The 18,676-nt window shown below is 38.7% G+C and overlaps 1 protein-coding gene across 2 annotated transcripts in view; it reads right to left on the bottom strand.

The window, feature by feature from the left end:
• Vps50 (VPS50 subunit of EARP/GARPII complex) overlaps positions 1–18,676 on the bottom strand; it is a 99,015-nt gene that overhangs the window by 51,497 nt on the left and 28,842 nt on the right. For both annotated transcript variants that reach the window (XM_021189224.1, XM_029535055.1), the window contains exons 10-13: positions 11,494–11,536; positions 10,118–10,216; positions 8,716–8,856; positions 61–193 (exon numbers count right to left, since the gene is read on the bottom strand). In XM_021189224.1, coding sequence (XP_021044883.1) covers positions 61–193; positions 8,716–8,856; positions 10,118–10,216; positions 11,494–11,536 — 416 coding nt within the window. The remainder of the gene's footprint in view (positions 1–60; positions 194–8,715; positions 8,857–10,117; positions 10,217–11,493; positions 11,537–18,676) is intronic.

Raw genomic sequence — 18,676 nt, 5'->3', positions numbered from 1 at the left:
GCCAGACACGTGGCCCAGGCCACAGCGCAGTTTTAAATGAGAAATTAAACCGTACCCTACCAGCAACTGCAGCCGTTTCCTCATTGTCGTGCTTCTCGTGCCACTCCATGGTTCTGTAGTAGCTGAGCATGACTTCCCAAAGTGCTTTGCACAGGTCTGCCAGGCACGGAATATAGCTGTCTGGTGTAACGTGCTAAAGAAAAGGAGTTAATTCCCAAGAATTACATTTTCTTAAATAGAGCTACTCAAAATAAATGTTCTACTATTAATCAAATATAAGTAAAAATTACAAGTTAAAACACCTCTTCCAATGGAATAACCTAAGAATAATATCAGTAACAAAAAAAAAAACCTTTCCATTTCAACACATCATTTTATTACTCATTAGTAATAACACTCCGTATAGTATGAATCAACTGTAGTCCCTGAACCAAAAGATCTAAGAAATTATTGAACAGATAAGTATTCTAAACAATACTTTTAACTTTCCCAAATGTTGGGACACAGTCCAAGAATGGAATTGTGTAAGGGGAACTCTGAGACCTTGTGGAAAAACTCCAAGTAAACAAGACAAGAGTCTCCTAATCACTGTCCCTCCATAACACTGTTTATGTTTTCTGTGAGCCTGGAGGTGGACAGGAATAAGCTTATTCAGCTATTGTTATTCATATGCAAAATGTGATTTTTCAATGTGAGGCTTGTCCTTGGGATTGAACACCTCCCTAATGTGACGCTTCTGAGTTCTCAGAGCATAAACTGTCTGCTGCTCAGAATAAAGTTGGCTACTGCATGAGACCTGAGTCACCCTCATTTTTCGGTCCTGCACTTCTAAGTTCACGGCACCAACTAGACCACTAAACACCCAAATACTTTATACTTTTTCAACCACATGTCTAACTATGCAGACATGGCTTTATATTTATCCTTGGACCAGAGTCACAACTAGCAAACTGGTGGCTGGATTTACAACTCAATTTGTGTAAAATAAGTTAGCACTTTGACAGATCTCCAAATTCTACAGATACTCCAGAATTCACAGATATTCCAGTAAAGTAAAATATTTTAAAGCAAGATATTATAAGGGACCTACACGAGGGCTTTGTGCCCTTCTCCCTTACAGCTCTAAGAAGAAGCCTTCTGTGTTTTTGTTCTTATTCTACCTTTTAAGCTTCCCGTCTGCCATAAGGCAGCATTTGCCACATTGCTAGATTTTCTAGATCTTTTACATTTGTGACCAATCCACCAGCAAGGACTCTGCTGATAAGCATAGATGGGCTCAGGCACTGGAGTGAGTGCTCCTCCAAGGGGAAGTGTGGGCAGGGCAGAGCTCAGGAGAATGGACAGCTGCATTAGACTGCTCATGAAGCTTATAAACCCGTGGCCTAGCAGGGCTGCTCGGATGCAGCATGCCTGCAGACCTTCCCAGACTGCTGCCTGGGAGGCTCATATGTCACATGTCAGTGGCCCTCACACTCAAAAAGACCTTTTCTTCCCAGATGATTTCACTCTCCCCAAACTCTTTATTTACCAAACACTAACCAGGGTGTCTCAGTACACTTTTGTGTAAGCACATCAAATTTCTCAAGCTGAACCACAAAGCAGAAGAGCTAACCTCTGGAACCAGAGTGCCCATGTAAGGCTGATAACAAAGTACTTTACTGGTTTAATATTACAAAGCAAAGTAATAACATTTTCCCTATTAAGGTCTAAGAAGGCAAAACCAAATGACTGCCTCACAAACACCAAAACAGAAAAACTGATGGTCATTCATCCAAGAGCCATTCCTGACTAACAACTCATGACTGTATTAAGAATGATATCCACTATTAAACAGTTTTGGGAGATAGTGGTCAAAACAATTAGACTAAACAACTAGGGGCCACAACAAAACCAACTTTAATCTACTGACACAATAACTGAAAATTCCTATAGATCTGTAAAACTACCTCAGTAATAACCCAGCAATGATATGGGTTATAAAAAATAAGACTTATATCAATAACAATCATTTAAAGCATTTAAAATTAAGACATTAAAAAGTTTGAGAAATAATCTTTGCAATATAAGTTCAAAGACTCCATAAGGAAAATCATGAGACAATGTGAAAAATGTAAAAGATTTGAGCAAGCGGAAAGTCAAGGCACTCCTAATGAGGATATTCCAGTGTTATCGACATATTCTACTTATGTTAATTCAAGATCTTATTATGATACCCATTAAAAATGCCCAGTCTCTCATGAAAACCCAGCGTATGGTGGAGGTGGCTCCTCACATCATTAGACAACTGTTTTCAGTGTTCAGCAACTAGACAGTTAGTAGAAAAGGCAAAATTAGACTCACTTTATACACCATGAAACGAATAGTAAGAAATCTAAATAAAAACTATAACTATACAGTAGTAAGGGAAAATATGAAGCATTTCCTTTCTAATATTGATACAAAGTTCTCTTCTATAAACTCAAGATTCAGAGGTAACAAAACTAAAAGTTGATAAATTTTTACATTAAAAAACAGAACTTATATGACCATAAACAAGTCAAAATGCAAACAATATAGTTGAAGAAATTCACACACACATACATAAAGAACTAATATCCCATGTCTAGATGGAATTCTAAGGAGTGAGAAGCTGGATGTGACAGTGTATGCCTTTGGAAAGCTGAGGCAGGGGAATGGACATATGTGTTGAAGGCCAGCCTGGGCAGTACAGTAAGAAGTCTCTTTCAGAAAAGAGAAGAATTGCAACAACAGTCTGGTTAGGGGGTAGCATGCAAACATGAGAGAATATGCTTCACAAACAAACACCAGGTTGATGTGGGAGAGTATGATTAGCTACTCTACTCTAGACGGAGAAAGCCACAGCCAAACACGATTCCCACACCACTGCTGAAAGCAACCTGAAATGGTTAATGTCGAGAGAGATAGGAATCACCTAGCAAGACAGCATCTCCAACCATGCAATCTCACCTCTAGAAATGCATCCTGATGATGCGCCAGGACAAAAGGTGCAGCTAAAAACCACTGGAATCTATACAAACCCCAAACACAGGAATATGCAGAAGAAACTGCCATTCATATACATAAAAGAATAGCATGTAGTTATGTAAAATAATTTCACATGCTTATTTTTATAATTGCTAGCTTTCAATGAGCCAGTTTCAGTTATTTTTCTTCAGTTTATTTTAGCACATCATTATACCTGACTCATTTCTAACCAAATATATATTCAAAATAAAAAGAACAAAATCAGTAAAGATAAAAAAATATATCACCAAGTAAAACAAAACTCAAAAGTCCCTGGCTATACCTCAGGGACCCTTTACTCAATACAAGAGCTCCTCTGAGGCCAATTTAAAAACAAAAAAACAAAACAACAACAACAACAACAACAACAAAAAGACTTCACAAATTCAATAGTACTTAATATACATTTACATAAAGCAAATACATTTTATCTAAGTATATCCAAACATTTTGCCTAGAATATGAGGAAGATAGTATTAGAAATATTTTTTCAGAGAAACATTAGGACTATAAAAATAACTGTTACAGTCAAACAATTTCTACAACAGGTCATAGTTTATAACCCATAAAATTAAGCCTTAATTCTACTACCTTTCACTCTACACAGTGTGAGGAAAAGAGGCTCCTCCCTCTGCTCTCTCCTGGGGCTCCTCCCCTAGGCTATCACTTAGGCTCCTCCCTCTGCTCTCTCCTGGGGCTCCTCCCCTAGGCTATCACTTAGGCTCCTCCCTCTGCTCTCTCCTGGGGCTCCTCCCCTAGGCTATCACTTAGGCTCCTCCCTCTGCTCTCTCCTGGGGCTCCTCCCCTAGGCTATCACTTAGGCTCCTCCCTCTGCTCTCTCCTGGGGCTCCTCCCCTAGGCTATCACTTAGGCTCCTCCCTCTGCTCTCTCCTGGGGCTCCTCCCCTAGGCTATCACTTAGGCTCCTCCCTCTGCTCTCTCCTGGGGCTCCTCCCCTAGGCTATCAATTAGGCTCCTCCCTCTGCTCATTGGAGTTCCTCCCCTATGCTATCACTTAGGCTCCTCCCTCTGCTCTCTCCTGGGGCTCCATCTCTATGCTATCACTTAGGCTCCTCCCTCTGCTCTCTTGGGGCTCCTCCCCTATGCTATCACCTAGGCTCCTCCCTCTGCTCTCTTGGGGCTCCTCCCCTATGCTATCACCTAGGCTCCTCCCTCTGCCCTCTTGGGGCTCCTCCCCTATGCTATCACCTGGGCTCCTCCCCTATGCTATCACTTAGAAGCTTACTGTATTTTACAGTGGTATCAAGAAAGATAAATTAATGTCTTTTTTTTTTTTTTCAAAAAACAACTGAAGTTACAGCAAACCTGCTTGTCACTGATTTAAGCATGAATGATTCAAAGCTCTAGATGAATCAATGATTTTGTCTAAAAGTATGACAGAAGAACTCAAATTTTATTATAATCCAATATATCAATGTATACAAGCATATGAGAATAATAAATTTAACACCAGATAGCAAGATAATTTCCATCTAAGTTTATATTTAAAATATAAACTTTAGAGACCATTTTACTAAATAAATGTAATAGTTTTTTAAGGTGTTTTCAATTTATATAAATTATGGCATATTAATCTCTGTACTTGCAATATATGCTGGCAATGAGTCATTTTGCATTAAAACTGAGCCATTTCCACGATACCATTCAAGCAGTTAGCATCTACACTCAAAAAACAATTCTTCCTAGCCAAGTACTTAAAATCATTTGCAAGCCAGGCATGGTGGCATGACCTATAACCAAACACAAAAGAGACAAAGGCAGGTGTGTAACAAGTTCAAGTCCAGCTTGGGCTTCATAGTGAGCCCTGCTTCACTACCCAACTCATGATTAAACCAGTCAATAATTCTGTATGGTCAGGGAAGGGGAGGGATGCATGGACGTCTGTCCCTAGCTAAGGGTTGCAGTACACAAGAAACCATGTTGGAGCCATTTCACCTTCCATGAAACAAACAGAGGTACCCAGACCGACCTAAGTCATCACTTGCTAAAGTCAGTCATCAGTTACCAAACACCTAGCCAGGAAGCTCGGGTCACACTCTGGCTGGACATCGTAGTTCCACTTCTATGTTCACGTGCAGAAAACTGCAATTCTCTGAATGAATCAATTCAGGAAACACTAACAGTCAAACACCTCTTCTTGACATGCCTTTAAGGAGAGGAAGCAAAAGTGTGACTTCCAGCCCCTCTTCATGTCTACAGCTGTATTCATCACCCAGGGACTTCAGTGCAGGTGCAAGTGAGGGAAACAGAATGCAGTCTTTGAGCAACAATGTTTAGTGCAGAAAAGGAAGAGTTTAAATAAAATAATGTTCAAAGGGGAAAATCCCACATCTATGGAAAAGGCATTCAATTCTCCTAGCTTGGATGAGCACAGAGAGCAACAAGCACCCCACTGCAAGATCTGGATCTGCAAACCTGGCTCTCACAGTGAAGAAACATGAACAGAATGTGAACACATGAAGGCTCCCTAATCTAATCTTGATTGATGCTTAACCTCCATGGATCTGACCTCCCATCTCACCACAATCAGCTCAGAGAAAGCATAGGACCTTCCAGCTCTACTATCAACCACTGCCAGGAGCCTACCCGATCAAAATTCAAAGTCTTGATTATAAACTGAGTTTGGTTGATTTTCAATATATAGTGTAAATACCCTAAATTGTGAGCTTGAAGTATATAGTCGAAGAATATCTTTTCAAAGTTGCTTCAGTGAAAAGTGATGAATACAGGCTGACTGTCCTTTATTTATTATATGATTGAACTCATAAGAAAACTATTAAGTGTATCAAAAAATTCAGAAAGATCAAACAGAAATTTCTAGAAGGTTCTATGGCATTTTTTGTTGTTTCATATTTAGATTTAGCACTCTACCCACCTCCTAATAAACATGTAGACAACAGAGGCTCGGGGATTTTACAGAGACCAAATTCCACAGTGCCTGCACTCGCACACACACACATGCACGCACACACACACACACACACACACACACACACACACACACACACACACACAATCATTAACACCTCTGGGAAACTGCTGCATGGGCAGTCTAAGCTGAAAGCATCTATGCAGGGACTGAACTCTGTCTCTAAGTGGAAAAGTGCTTAAAAGGCATTCCCTCAGCTGTAAATCTCTAATAATCTCTGCGTGTGCCATGCTGTATGCAATGTTAATATCTTAGGTACTTCCTAACCACCAAAACAACAGCAACAGCAGAAGAAGAACAGAACTGGATGGGAGAGGGCTGGGCTTGGAGCCCATTCCTGTCACTTCCTTGGCCATGACTCCTGCATACCACCAGAGCATGACAAATATTACTAGCAGCTGACTAGACTCCTGACTTAAAAACACAAACAGCTTGTGGAGAAAACTGCCATTCTTAATTATCGGGCACTTGATCATTCATGCTAAACAGGAATACAAACAAAAAGGGTACTGTATAAATAACAACTGTGGCACAGAAATTGTGTCTTGAGTACCAGTGTTAGGTGTTTCTAACTGCTAATAAGTATCTTTAATCAAGCAGGTACATACTAGCTATAAAACAGGCAATGTGTACATCATTATAATATATAATTCAAAGTTACAAATGATTCAATGTGTTATGGTTTCTGAAATGACCATAATTATTTAAATATTTAAATTATTTAAATATAAGAACACTATTGAATAAAGAACAGCAGTTTTCAGCAGGTTTCAAATGGTTTTCTACCAATCAATTATTTGCCTTCTGCTGATAGCTGTATGCCAATCTCTAGAACCAGAGAAATAGCACAACAAAATGGAGGCTGTTTTCTCTGCTAGGCTTAAGAACCATGAGACACTGCTTACCAGTTAATTAAAATAGGACACAATTCTGCCCACTTTCATTGTAAAATGAGGATTTTTTTTGAAACTAGCTCCACTTCAATCCTGCTTGCCCAGACTTGCTAAGTAGAACACCAAGAAGAAAGCAGGCTGACGGTCTCCTTTCATTCCCAAGATCTCCCTAATGAAAGGAAGCACACTTCTCTGCGCAGAGGCAGTCCACCTCCCAATTACTTTGTGTCATTCAATTATCTTAATTTTTGATATTTTCAAACACATCTTATGACGAAGTACTTCACTCAAAATCCTGCCACAATATAGTGACATGAAACACAAGGTACTTGTTTCCAGAGCACTGGTCAGTATGATGCTCTCCAGTGTCCCCTGCTTCCTGAGACCACATGTCTACATCCAGCTACTTTTAAATATGAGGCAGAAATGGCTCCTGCCACCACATAAAGTTAATAACTTATGTCCTGTGACCAGATTCCTTCATGAATCAGCAGCTTGCCTGAGTGATGCCAATGAGGACCACTTACTTGTTCCCATGAGAAAGATTCCCTCATGCCCTAAATCTTAGTCACCAAGAGCACACCATATGCACAGTAGGCCCGACATACATTCTCAAGCCTTGCTCTGCTCATCCCGGCCCCACCTGTGCTGACCGTTAGTGAAGTGTGGGAGGAGCAGCTGTGCAGAGCTGGCACTATGCAGCATCTTAAAGAAAAGATGATAGCAGCTGGAGACTGTGGTGCACACCACACTGGCTGCCCATTTCCTTGGCACCAGTTTTGGTAAAAAATTAAAGCAGTTCTGCAATCACCTGAGGCTACAAGCTAACCCAGAATTGACACAGATGGTCAATTCTATACTCATCTTTGAAAGCTTTATTATTTCATCATACTAGGCAATATTTTACATGGTTGCGTGGTTTCTATGACTAAGCTCTAGAATAGCAGCAAACCAATTTTCCCCACAACTAAATTATATATAGTTCAACTGCTACCACATATACATGACTACCTTAGTACTGAGGTATCAGAAATCCTTTAGGGGTAACTCGAAAAAGCATTTACTGAAGAGGCAATTCACAATGACAAGATACAGCTGTGTCAAAAGATCACCTTATCATCACTTTTTAAAGTGACAATAATCCAAAAGAAACAAGATGAGAAACACATTGTGCATAACTTTTCATTCATCAAAGCACATAGAATCATCTTAATTGTGGAATTAAGAGTTTGAATGTAGAGGACCAGCTCATAAAGCCTTGACTGTAAAAAGCATACAAAAACAACATGCACAGATACAAACACCAGAGTTAATCACTGTAAAAAGACTAAACTGTTATTTGTTTAAAGTGCTTTTTTTTAATTAGTAGGAATCATTTCCTATTTTGTTGAAATTACAAACTTGTAATAACCTACTGTATCACTTAAAATCATCTACCAATTATAGCCATACTAACAACATCATACACAAGGCCACTTGATGGTTAACAGGTACCAAGCAAGTTAAGATGCTGGCATCTGAAACCTGGGAGACTAAAGGAGGTAATCCCAAACTCAAGCTATCTGAAAAACAAAGAAACAAAACAACCAAAAAAAGAAAAGGGAAGAAAAAAACCTCAACCAGTACACACACTCTGAGCTATCGGTCAGCCACACGTCCTGCTAAAGCACACTCTAAATATGTCTGCTCCTCACCTGCCTTCTAGGAAGAATCACATTAAAAAAGAAAAAAATGATAAATATGTTTGCTTTTATTTTAGTGGCATCTTCAGACAATAGGTACAAAGAAGCGGGAAATTACTGATTTAAAACCTAAGGGAGAGAAGAAGAAAAAAGAAACTAATACATACCGTACAGAGATCTTTATACTGAAGCTTCTGGAATTTTGTATCTGTGTTTCCTGCACACAGCTCCACATAGCCAAGAACAACCTGAAATACGGTATTGTGAATGGCTTGAGTGAAGTGCATATGAAGTTGATCCATTGCAGTCTAGGAAAGAAAAAATAAACAACGTAATTTCGTAGTCTTAAATACATGTCAAGACTTGACAGAACAGAGAAGCAAAACCTCATCAACTAGAGCAATAGCACAGAGACCCTTAGAATTAAGTGTAGTCCACACTGTGTGCAAAGCAGCTTTCATATAACCGTAGTGACACATCATTCAGGCTGAGTGTAACCGTGAAACTGCGCTGCTGTTCTCATTTATAACTGGCATTCCGGCCCGTCACACAAAATTGTACCTGTGTCTCCTGTCCTATAACACTCCTTCTCTTACACTGAGCAGGAGATTTCTCAGAGAAGCCTTTCCTGACTAAACTATTTAAGTCAGTATTTTTCCACCACTCTTTTTTGGTTTCTCTGGGTATAGTTCTTTGTAGCACTTCCTATAACACCTGACGGCATCTTCACATACAACTTTAACATGTGCATCTGTGGTGGTTTGAGTAAAAATGGCTCCCTCCCATAGCTTTACATATTAGAATGCCTGGTCACCAGGGAGTGGAACTGTTTGAAAGGACTAGACTTCTCAGGAGGTGTGTCCTTGCTGGGTAGGTGTGGTCTTGTCGGAGGGAGTGTGTCACTGGGCGTAGGCTTTGAGGTTCCATAAGGCCAACTCAGGCATAGGCTCTCTATCTTTTGTGAAGACTCTAATTAAGGGTTTAGTCCACCATGAGCAGCTAGCCTCTAGTGCAAAGCCACACATTAGATGGCAAGCTACAGTCCTAGGGAAATCTGCTAGATGACAGATAAATGTCCTCACTAAGAAATAGTTTATATATCATTTGAGGGAGTCAGGCTAGCCTGTCTAGGAACAAACAAAGCCCACCTCACAGGACCAAAACTTAAGGTACAGGATACTACATGCAATCTCCCACTGAATTTTAATTAGCCTGTACTTTTCATTCCTTCCTTTGTGGGTTTTTTGCTTGCTTACTTGTTTGTTTGAAAATAGGTTTTTGCTATGGTCTTGGCCTTACAATCTTCCTGCCTCAGCCTCTCAAGTAAAATATATTTTTCTTAATCTTACATAAAGTAGTGAAAATATCAGAACTGGCAAACATATTTTAAAACAAAGTTTTAGGATGTTTCTGTTACATTATCTAACACTTTGAGACTCTGTTAAGATATTACCATTATTAATTCAGCATTACACTGCACTTTTGTTAAGTGGAATTTTGTAAGGATATATTGGTAATAATCAGACTCAATCATAAAGGTTCATGAAGTGACATCTGCTTAGAACTAACCTGTGTTTTCCCAAGAAGCCGGTAAGCTTGCTGAACCTTGGTATAATGGTTAATGTCAAAATTCTTGCAGATTTTGGAAAGAGCTACATCCAACTGTTCCTATGCAATCAACAGAAGAGCTGATGAGGAAACTTTTTTTCACAGAAATATAAAGAAAATATTAAGATTACCTTCCCTCCATTTATAACTAGTAACTATTTACCATTTTACTGCATTAGTAGAAATCAAGTATAATTACAATTAGCCATTATAATTAAATTTTGTATAAATAATTAGCATTATGAGCAATGTATTTACCTTGAAACCCATATCTAGTATTACAGAAGAAACAAAATAAGCATAAATTTCAAGAGACCTTATTTTATAATATTTCTTAACTATTTCCTCATATATCTGCTAGATTATACAATTATATACGCTGAATATTTAGAATTGTTTTAAAAGTAATATAACAATTGTTTTGCAACCAAGACAAAGTAATTCTTAACCAAAAACTGACTTTGAAAATACATACCCCAATTAAGCTTTTCCATCTTAAATGAACTTCTTATTGGGTTTCTATTTCAACGATTTCATCTTTAAATAATGATTTTCTACATGCACAGAATAATATTTTTGTTTGTATTAAGAATGAATATTGAATTTTTAACAAAGCCCTCATTAAAAATATTCAGAGCAATGCTTACTTACAGAATTCAAGTCAGCTGCTTTTGATTAGCAAATAAACAGACATTCTTATAATTACCAAATAATTGTATTTATGACCAGACTTCTTTCACAAAAGGTTATTTGATAGTGTAACTTTTACAACTACAGGATCCTGATCAGGAAAGCAAGAGGTGGAGAGGGAACCCAGGAACTCCAATCGCTTGCTGCATTGCAAAGAATGAAGGAGGGGCTTCTGATGTTACGTAGGAGGATTAGAAGGCTCCTTGATGAACCTGTCTCCTCCCACCTCTACACTTTCAACCAATTTTTGGAATTTATGAGGGTTTTTATCAATTAATAAACACAAGGAAATCAACTCACAAGGCCAAAAAGAGAAGTAATTTATAAAATAAAATATGTGGAAAGTATTTATATTGTATCGCAACATGATAACACATCCATTTCCACTTTGGAGACTTACATTTCTAGAAAAAGTGTTATTTTCAAATTGTGCTTTAAGGTCCCCCCTAATTCTAGAAGCATTATTTAGTTTACAAGTAGATTAAATCTGATTTAATTTCATTTGATTTCAAATGAGACACAAGAGCCTGAGTGCAGTGATCTAGGAACAAGGGAAATAAAACAAACCCAGAAAATAATGCTGTGCCTGCACTAGCTAGAAACCTCCAAAAGGAAAATGCTACCCGATTTATAATAAGACTCTTTACCTCGATTTGCTCCAAAGTATCCTGCAGCTTTGAATTCAGCTCACTACAGAACAAAACACAGTTAGAGGTGTCTGGTGCTGAATACCACTGATGAATAACAGAAGACCAGGGCCCACAGTATGTACAGTGATGTTAGAAAAGAAAAAGAAATAACTGAAGAATCTACAGAGAATTAAGAATTAAAAGTTCATGGTACATTTTAAAATTAAACTAAAAAGTAAAATTTCACAAAGTTAGTTTCTACAACACAGGAATAAAGAAACAGAAAATAAACATTTTAAAAATACAATTTAAGGAAACCAAATATCAACAAAAGCTATGTAATACAATATCAAGCTGAAATAAATTGGGCTTAAATACATGAAAGAGCACATCATGTTAACAGATCAGAATTTCTAACAACGTGCTCACCAAGTGATCTACAATGACCAAACTCTAATCAAAGGCCAACCAAACATTCTTTTTTATTTGAGAATCGAATAAGCAGCTTCTGAAATCTCTGTGGCAACTTAACTCTTGGAGAACAAGGGTTAGCAAGGCCTTTGGTAAAGACACAGCATTGACACAGCGTGCTGCTGACAGTGGGACACAGAGCGACATGAACATCGGGGGCAAATGGCTCCAACAGATATTTAGCAGACACTATTCAACTGCCAATAAAAACCATCATCATCATCATCATCAACAACAACATCATCATCATCAACAACAACAACAACAACAGCAACAGCAAAAGTGGTGCTTGAGCCCATTAGTCATCCTGAAAAAGCCACTGTGAAAAACAGCAAGCAGAATGCCCAAAAGACTGCATCTTCAAATTCTGGCTGGATGTGAAACAAATGGAATATTCTATCATCTGCATGACACAGGGGACCTCTCAACAAGCTCTTTGGAAATCACTAAAGGCTACTGCAGCCCACACACTCTGCACCTTAGCAGTTCCAGTGTTGTACACACACCTTATCAAAGTGTATACACAATTCACGGGACCTATTTCTAACAGTCTTAAAGCTAACATTATTAAAATTATATATTACCAAAAAAGGTCTCTGTACTGGCTAGTTTTGTGTCAACTTGACACAGGCTGGAGTTATCACAGAAAAAGGAGCTTCAGTTCGGGAAATGCCTCCACAAGATCCAGCTGTAAGGCATTTTCTCAATTAGTGATGAAGGGGGGAGGTCTCCTTGTGGGTGGTGCCATCTCTGGGCTGGTAGTCTTGGTTCTATAAGAGAGCAGGCTGAGCAAGCCAGGGGAAGCAAGCCAGTAAGAAACATCCTTCCATGGCCTCTGCATCAGCTCCTGCTTCCTGACCTGCTTGAGTTCCAGTCCTGACTTCCTTGGTGATGAACAGCAGTATGGAAGTATAAGCTGAATAAACCCTTTCCTCCCCAACTTGCTTCTTGGTCATGATGTTTGTGCAGGAAGAGAAACCCTGACTAAGACAGTCTCTGAAGTCTAACAAAATAAATCCACTCACAAAATAAATTTAATCTCAAAAAAAAGACAAACTTTCTAATAATAAAAAGTAAAAGATTTAGTTCGACACATTGAAAACTTGGGTTTTTCACTGTTACCTGCTAATGATAAACTTGATTCTCAAATTCCTAGTAGCCCAATACACAACTCATCATCCATAAGATCAAAGCACACTTAGTCACTTAAGGGTAGAAAAGCATACAAACACACATACAAAAGTTTATTTCTGATGTCATTAGTCCCTGGGAGAAATTTTCATAATTCTTTTAATAAGGAGAACCCTTCAATGCCAAAGGCACTCTTGACAACCCTACCCTCATGCTATATAACTCAACGGGCTCCTTGTAATAGCTCCTACCTGAGCCTCTTACTGCAACACCACAGGGAGATGGCCACATAGACAGTCATACAGGTACAAAGCAATTTACAAGAAAGGAAAGACAGTAGCATGATGTGTTTGATGGTCTAAGGATAAATGTTCAAGTCTATGGTGGAAATTTTGCTTTTTAAAGCATATGATGCTTGTCATAATCTATTGTGGCCTCAAGTCAGCCAGTGGTAAAAACTGACAGTGAGTGGAACTAGATCCTTTGTCCACCAGCATTGTAGGGTTGATACCTTAGAAATAACCAGATCTCTAGCCAGAACTGACACATGGTATACAGCAGAACCCAGAGGGATGGGTTAGAGGAATACTTATAACAAGTTCTCCTCAGTCCCATGGGCTGCCTGTCTTAACCACTGTGGGCTTCTAGCTACACGCTCATGATTCTTAACACAGCAACTAAAGCAGAAGATCACTTACTGTCCCATAGTCAATAAACACTTTGGCAGTTTCCCCAAAATAAGGACAAAGCAAAGGTTGGCATGGAGTGTGAGACCCTCGACTTCTCACCCAGTTTCCAGAGCCTAACCTTTATCCATGTGGATGCATGTACTACTCTATTGGCACCCCAGACTTCACAGGCTTACTCCTGCTCGGTGTTCACAGCTGAGTAATTCTTCTGCCAAACAACCATTTAGCTTTCCAGTCCTAAGTGTCACCCTCTCTAGGAGATCCTCTTCTGCTCACTTCCTGGTCACCTATAAAGGCTATCTGTAACTGTGTCCCCAGGGGCAAGCCTCCAGGAGACAGTCACTAGTCCTCAGTGACTCCCTAGGACCAAATTCACTACCTGACTCAGAGAGCCAGAGACAGGTATCTATGGGCCAAATCTGCAATGTAAAGAAAAATAATTAGCCTGCATTTTCTACTTTAATAACTAAAACTATAAAGATAAAAGGAGAAGAAAAACAGTCCTATTAGACCCTGCAAGTGCTTCAACAACAAAAAAGATAAACACAGCTAAATCTAGATACCCTCCTCCACCAAGAGGGCAAGAATGGGGACAGAGAGGCAGTTTCCTATCCCTTCCTTAGGGGACAGTTTCACTTTGGAGGAAAAAGAAGTATTTCTAAATTCATTCACACTCATTTGATCACTATAAAAACGGTTGTTTATTTGTAAAATTTTATCTCTGGCTGCTTTTATAGCAGTTATTATTTATAGTTACATCATTCTCTTTCTGCTGTAAGAATGGTTATGTAAATAGCATGTAGAACACTATAAACATAAAATCTAGAAATCAATTTCATTTTATTAAAAAGGCTCTCAAAATCTACAACTGAAGCTTGACCACAACTGACTACTAATTAAATATACACAGAGAGAAATTAGTGATAAAGGGGTAGGCATTAGATGTGCAGCTTTTAAAGAAGCCCTTAGGTATCAGCTAGAAATGTAAGTTCAAGCCATTTTAGTCAATTAATCAGAATATAGTCAAAAGAATTACCCATAAACATTTTGATAAATAAAAGCTACATTATGTTTTATAAAAAAAAAATCACTAGTTTTAAGATAGAAGGCTGAAAGCTTTTAAAAGCTCTCTGCAAGCTCAACAGAAAGAACTAAATGCCTCTGCTGAGTCTGGGCATCACTAGAGAAGATGCAAAGATAACGTATCCATAAATAACTAATTAAGTGCTTTTATGTGACTGCTCTAGTGCACGCAAACACACACACACACACAAACACACACACACACAAACTGGTCTTAAGAAGGCTGAAAATAAAATCTTTGTACAAATTTGATGATACAAAGACAACATAACACAAAGATAACAGCACTGTATTTCATTGTGCCTGGTCTGGTAGTTAGAAGCCAGTGTTTCAAGTCAATTTCCATAAGATCTCTGGACATCACTTTGCTCTATAAGGTAGGCTAACTCAAAAGACTGCTTGCAGCTCTAAGGTTTCCTGAATTCCTGTTTCTCGATTATCACTTCTTTGTATATTGGCCTCACCAAGTTCTAAAACCTTTAGAATAAATGTAAATAAATGGAATTCTAAATCAGTATTTACTATCCATGCTCCATGAAAGTTAACAGTATGCTTAGCTTAGAGCCTGTTCCAAGGGTTCTAATCTACACATGGCAAGAAAATTTCCCCACACACCTCAAAGAAGACCAAATCCTGTGAACCACGAAGCATCTCCAGTTCAGTCTCCTAAAGCAGACATGACTAGACCACAGCAGAACGAATGGGATGGCTTTGGCTATAATCGCACCTCTACCCTCAAACCCTCTGCTTAACTTCAAAAACATCAGCACAAAGCTTGGAGTCCATTTCTAAGAATGCTAAATAGCCAACCATCTGCAAACTGTACGGACTCTTAATCCTAGCAAATTTGGGAAAACAAAGAAGCAGAGTCCTTAGCACGCTGTGGACAGTTACTGTGTAACTTAAATTCATAACACTGTCAACATCATATCCTGAGGGAAAAAATAAAGGATACTTTAAACATTATTTATGGTAAAAGTACAGTGCTCAACAAAGTAGTTCCGACAACGCATGCTCTCCAGCATATAACACGGCACTCTCAGGGTCTGTCAAGACGTTTCTCTCCAATGAAATAAAAAGTAATAAACTAGTTACGACTTTTGGGATAACTTTCCTTGAAACTAATTTACGTAAATTTCAAGTGAAAAATAAATACTTCATTCAGATACATTTTAACATAACTCATTCTGAATCGTATTCCCAGTAAATTCCGACTATATGACTCCTTGTCAATCAACTCAATAATTTTCCAATAACATTGCAGAGGTTCTCTGTCTGTCATAAAGTGAAGAAAATTGGTATCAAGGTTTATTTTATTAAAGATACTGAAACAACACATCTCAACAAAGACGCAAGGAACAGAGGCACCTCTTTGTTTCCTTTCATTCTGTAACCAACTGAGTGTCTCAAGAATCACTTGGAACAGCAAGTGTTAAAATAGAGATGTGAGGCCTCCTACACATGGCCACTGTTTCCTTATTTAAAAGCAAACGTGCAAATTCTGGTTATCCTGCTTTCAGAACCTTAAGAGTTAGCTGGAAGTTGTCCCTAGGCTACCCAAGCCCCTCCTTGTAGACCACTGACCTTAATGCTCAACCCCAAGCTTTCCTTTTACTTCAAATAAAGGAGTCAGATGACTAGACCCTGCAACCAACCAAGGCCAAAGTAAGACACAACCAAGCAGATACATGGTTAAGATAAACCATAACTGAAATTAAAAAAAAAAAATCAGAATACAGAAATGTTCTATATCATGAAATAGTTCTCTTAAAGACTTTTGTACTTGGGGGCAGGGGCAGGTGTGGTGGCACACAACTTCAGTCCTAGCACTAGGGAGGCAAAGCTATTCAGATCTCAGTGAGTACTGAGGTCAATTTATATACACAGCAAGTTCCAGGCCACCCTTGCCTCACGATAGATAGATAGATAGATAGATAGATAGATAGATAGATAGATAGATAGATAGATAGTAGATAGATAGATAGGGAGGGAGAGAGAGAGAGAAAGAGAATGAGAAAGAGAGAGAGGAAGAGAAAGAGAGGAATAGAAAGAGAAAGAGAGAGGTAGGGAGTTAGCAGAGGCAGGCAGGCAAATAATTACAAAGAAAATATTAATGATTCTCTAATATTCAACAAAATGAAAGATAAATAGTACTTAAAATATGAATATGGAGATTCAATTGTAAATTAAATACTACTCCTAATATTAGCCAGGTGTCAAATCCGTTTTCACTGATTCTCTGGTGTTAAAAAACTGGGAATTCACAGGATCATCCTGGGACACAAAGCACAGGATGCAAGTAACAGAGCTAGGTCTGCATTTAGAGATCTGCTGCACAAAACACTGATGCTACAAGTAACCAAGAACACTTCATTTCAATATTGCTGTAAAAATAAAACTCAAATGTTCTCATCACAGAAAATTAAGTATTTGAGGTCACAATAGGTTAGCTGGCTTGATTTTAATCACTCCATAGTATTTAGGAAAATCATAATATCACTTTATACTCCATAAATATATAACTGTTAATACATAAAAGTATAAATCATCCTGAAAAGGGAGAATTTTTTTTTTAAAGAAAGAAATGTATGTTTGTAGGAACAAGAAGTACCATAAAGAGACAGTGGGAAACTGCACAGTGGCAGAACTAGGCAGGACAAAGCAAACTGTGCACTGCAACCCAGAAATGGGCCCCCGCCACAGCCGAGGCTGCACGGTTACATAAGTCACAGGGTATACACCCGTACACCCGGCTCCAACCAGCAACTTTCTTAGGGATCCTAAGGTGAGTTCACACTACCACAGCTTTCCTGAGACACAATGACCTGTTGCGAACTTCCACCCATCTCTAGAGAAAGACAAGCCTTTCTCCTTACCTCACTCATTCATGTACACAAACAATGTCTACTTTTTAAACATTGCACCATCTAGGATAAAGCAATTATTAATCTATACTGTCACTCAGATCACTTTCAATTCCATGTCTGATAACACCTCCTCATATCAACAGTCATTAATATAAACGTTCTTGGGAGGAACTCCCTGATAAATGTAAAAAGCCCAAATCTGACTTACTTTTAGACATTTTACAGCCAAATCTTATTATATAAGACATTTACTTTAGCATAACTAAAACAGACCTGTTAATTAATGGAAGGTATAGTTTCAACACAGTTAAGCAGCTTTCTCAATTTCCTGCCACCAAATTCTGTATTCATCCTTCCTCCTGTAATAGACAGTGACCTTTGCAAAGTCAACCGTCGCAAACTCTTGGCATTTTATCTTCTATTCTACTTTCCATTCCTCACTCTTTCCCATCAAGGTTCAAATATTCAAGTCCCTCTTTTTTAATTCCATGTTTTTCACAAAACTTTCCCATTTTACACCTACACTTCAGCCAACACTCCCTAAATCTGACCCCAAAATGGCGGGCCATAACTTCTCTGTTGCTGTAAATAAATCCATCAGATATTCGCAATCCTCATTTTTTCTGGCATTTCTAAAACTAAGGCTTCACTCGTGGTACAGGAATTTCTCATCCATGACCCTTTTATTTTGGTCTAACTCACCCCCTACCCCTGTTTTCCTTCAGGTTCTCATAGGAGAACCCCAAAGGCGACTCCTGGAGGAGAGTGAGATCAGTGCTTGGATGTGTGTGAGCCTTGCACACAAAGTTCTAATTCCAGCTACCCTAGGTAAGAGCACACCAAGGATCTGTCCTGACTTCCCTGTATGTGGCTCCAAGGATCTGTCCTGACTTCCCTGTGTGTGGCTCCAAGGATCTGTACTGACTTCCCTGTGTGTGGCTCCAAGGATCTGTACTGACT

This window comes from Mus pahari, chromosome 2 (genome assembly GCF_900095145.1).
Source record: "Mus pahari chromosome 2, PAHARI_EIJ_v1.1, whole genome shotgun sequence".
In the NCBI taxonomy this organism is placed as follows: domain Eukaryota; kingdom Metazoa; phylum Chordata; class Mammalia; order Rodentia; family Muridae; genus Mus; species Mus pahari.
Note: the sequence above shows the minus strand (reverse complement) of the source record. Positions and strands in the feature narration are given on the sequence as shown.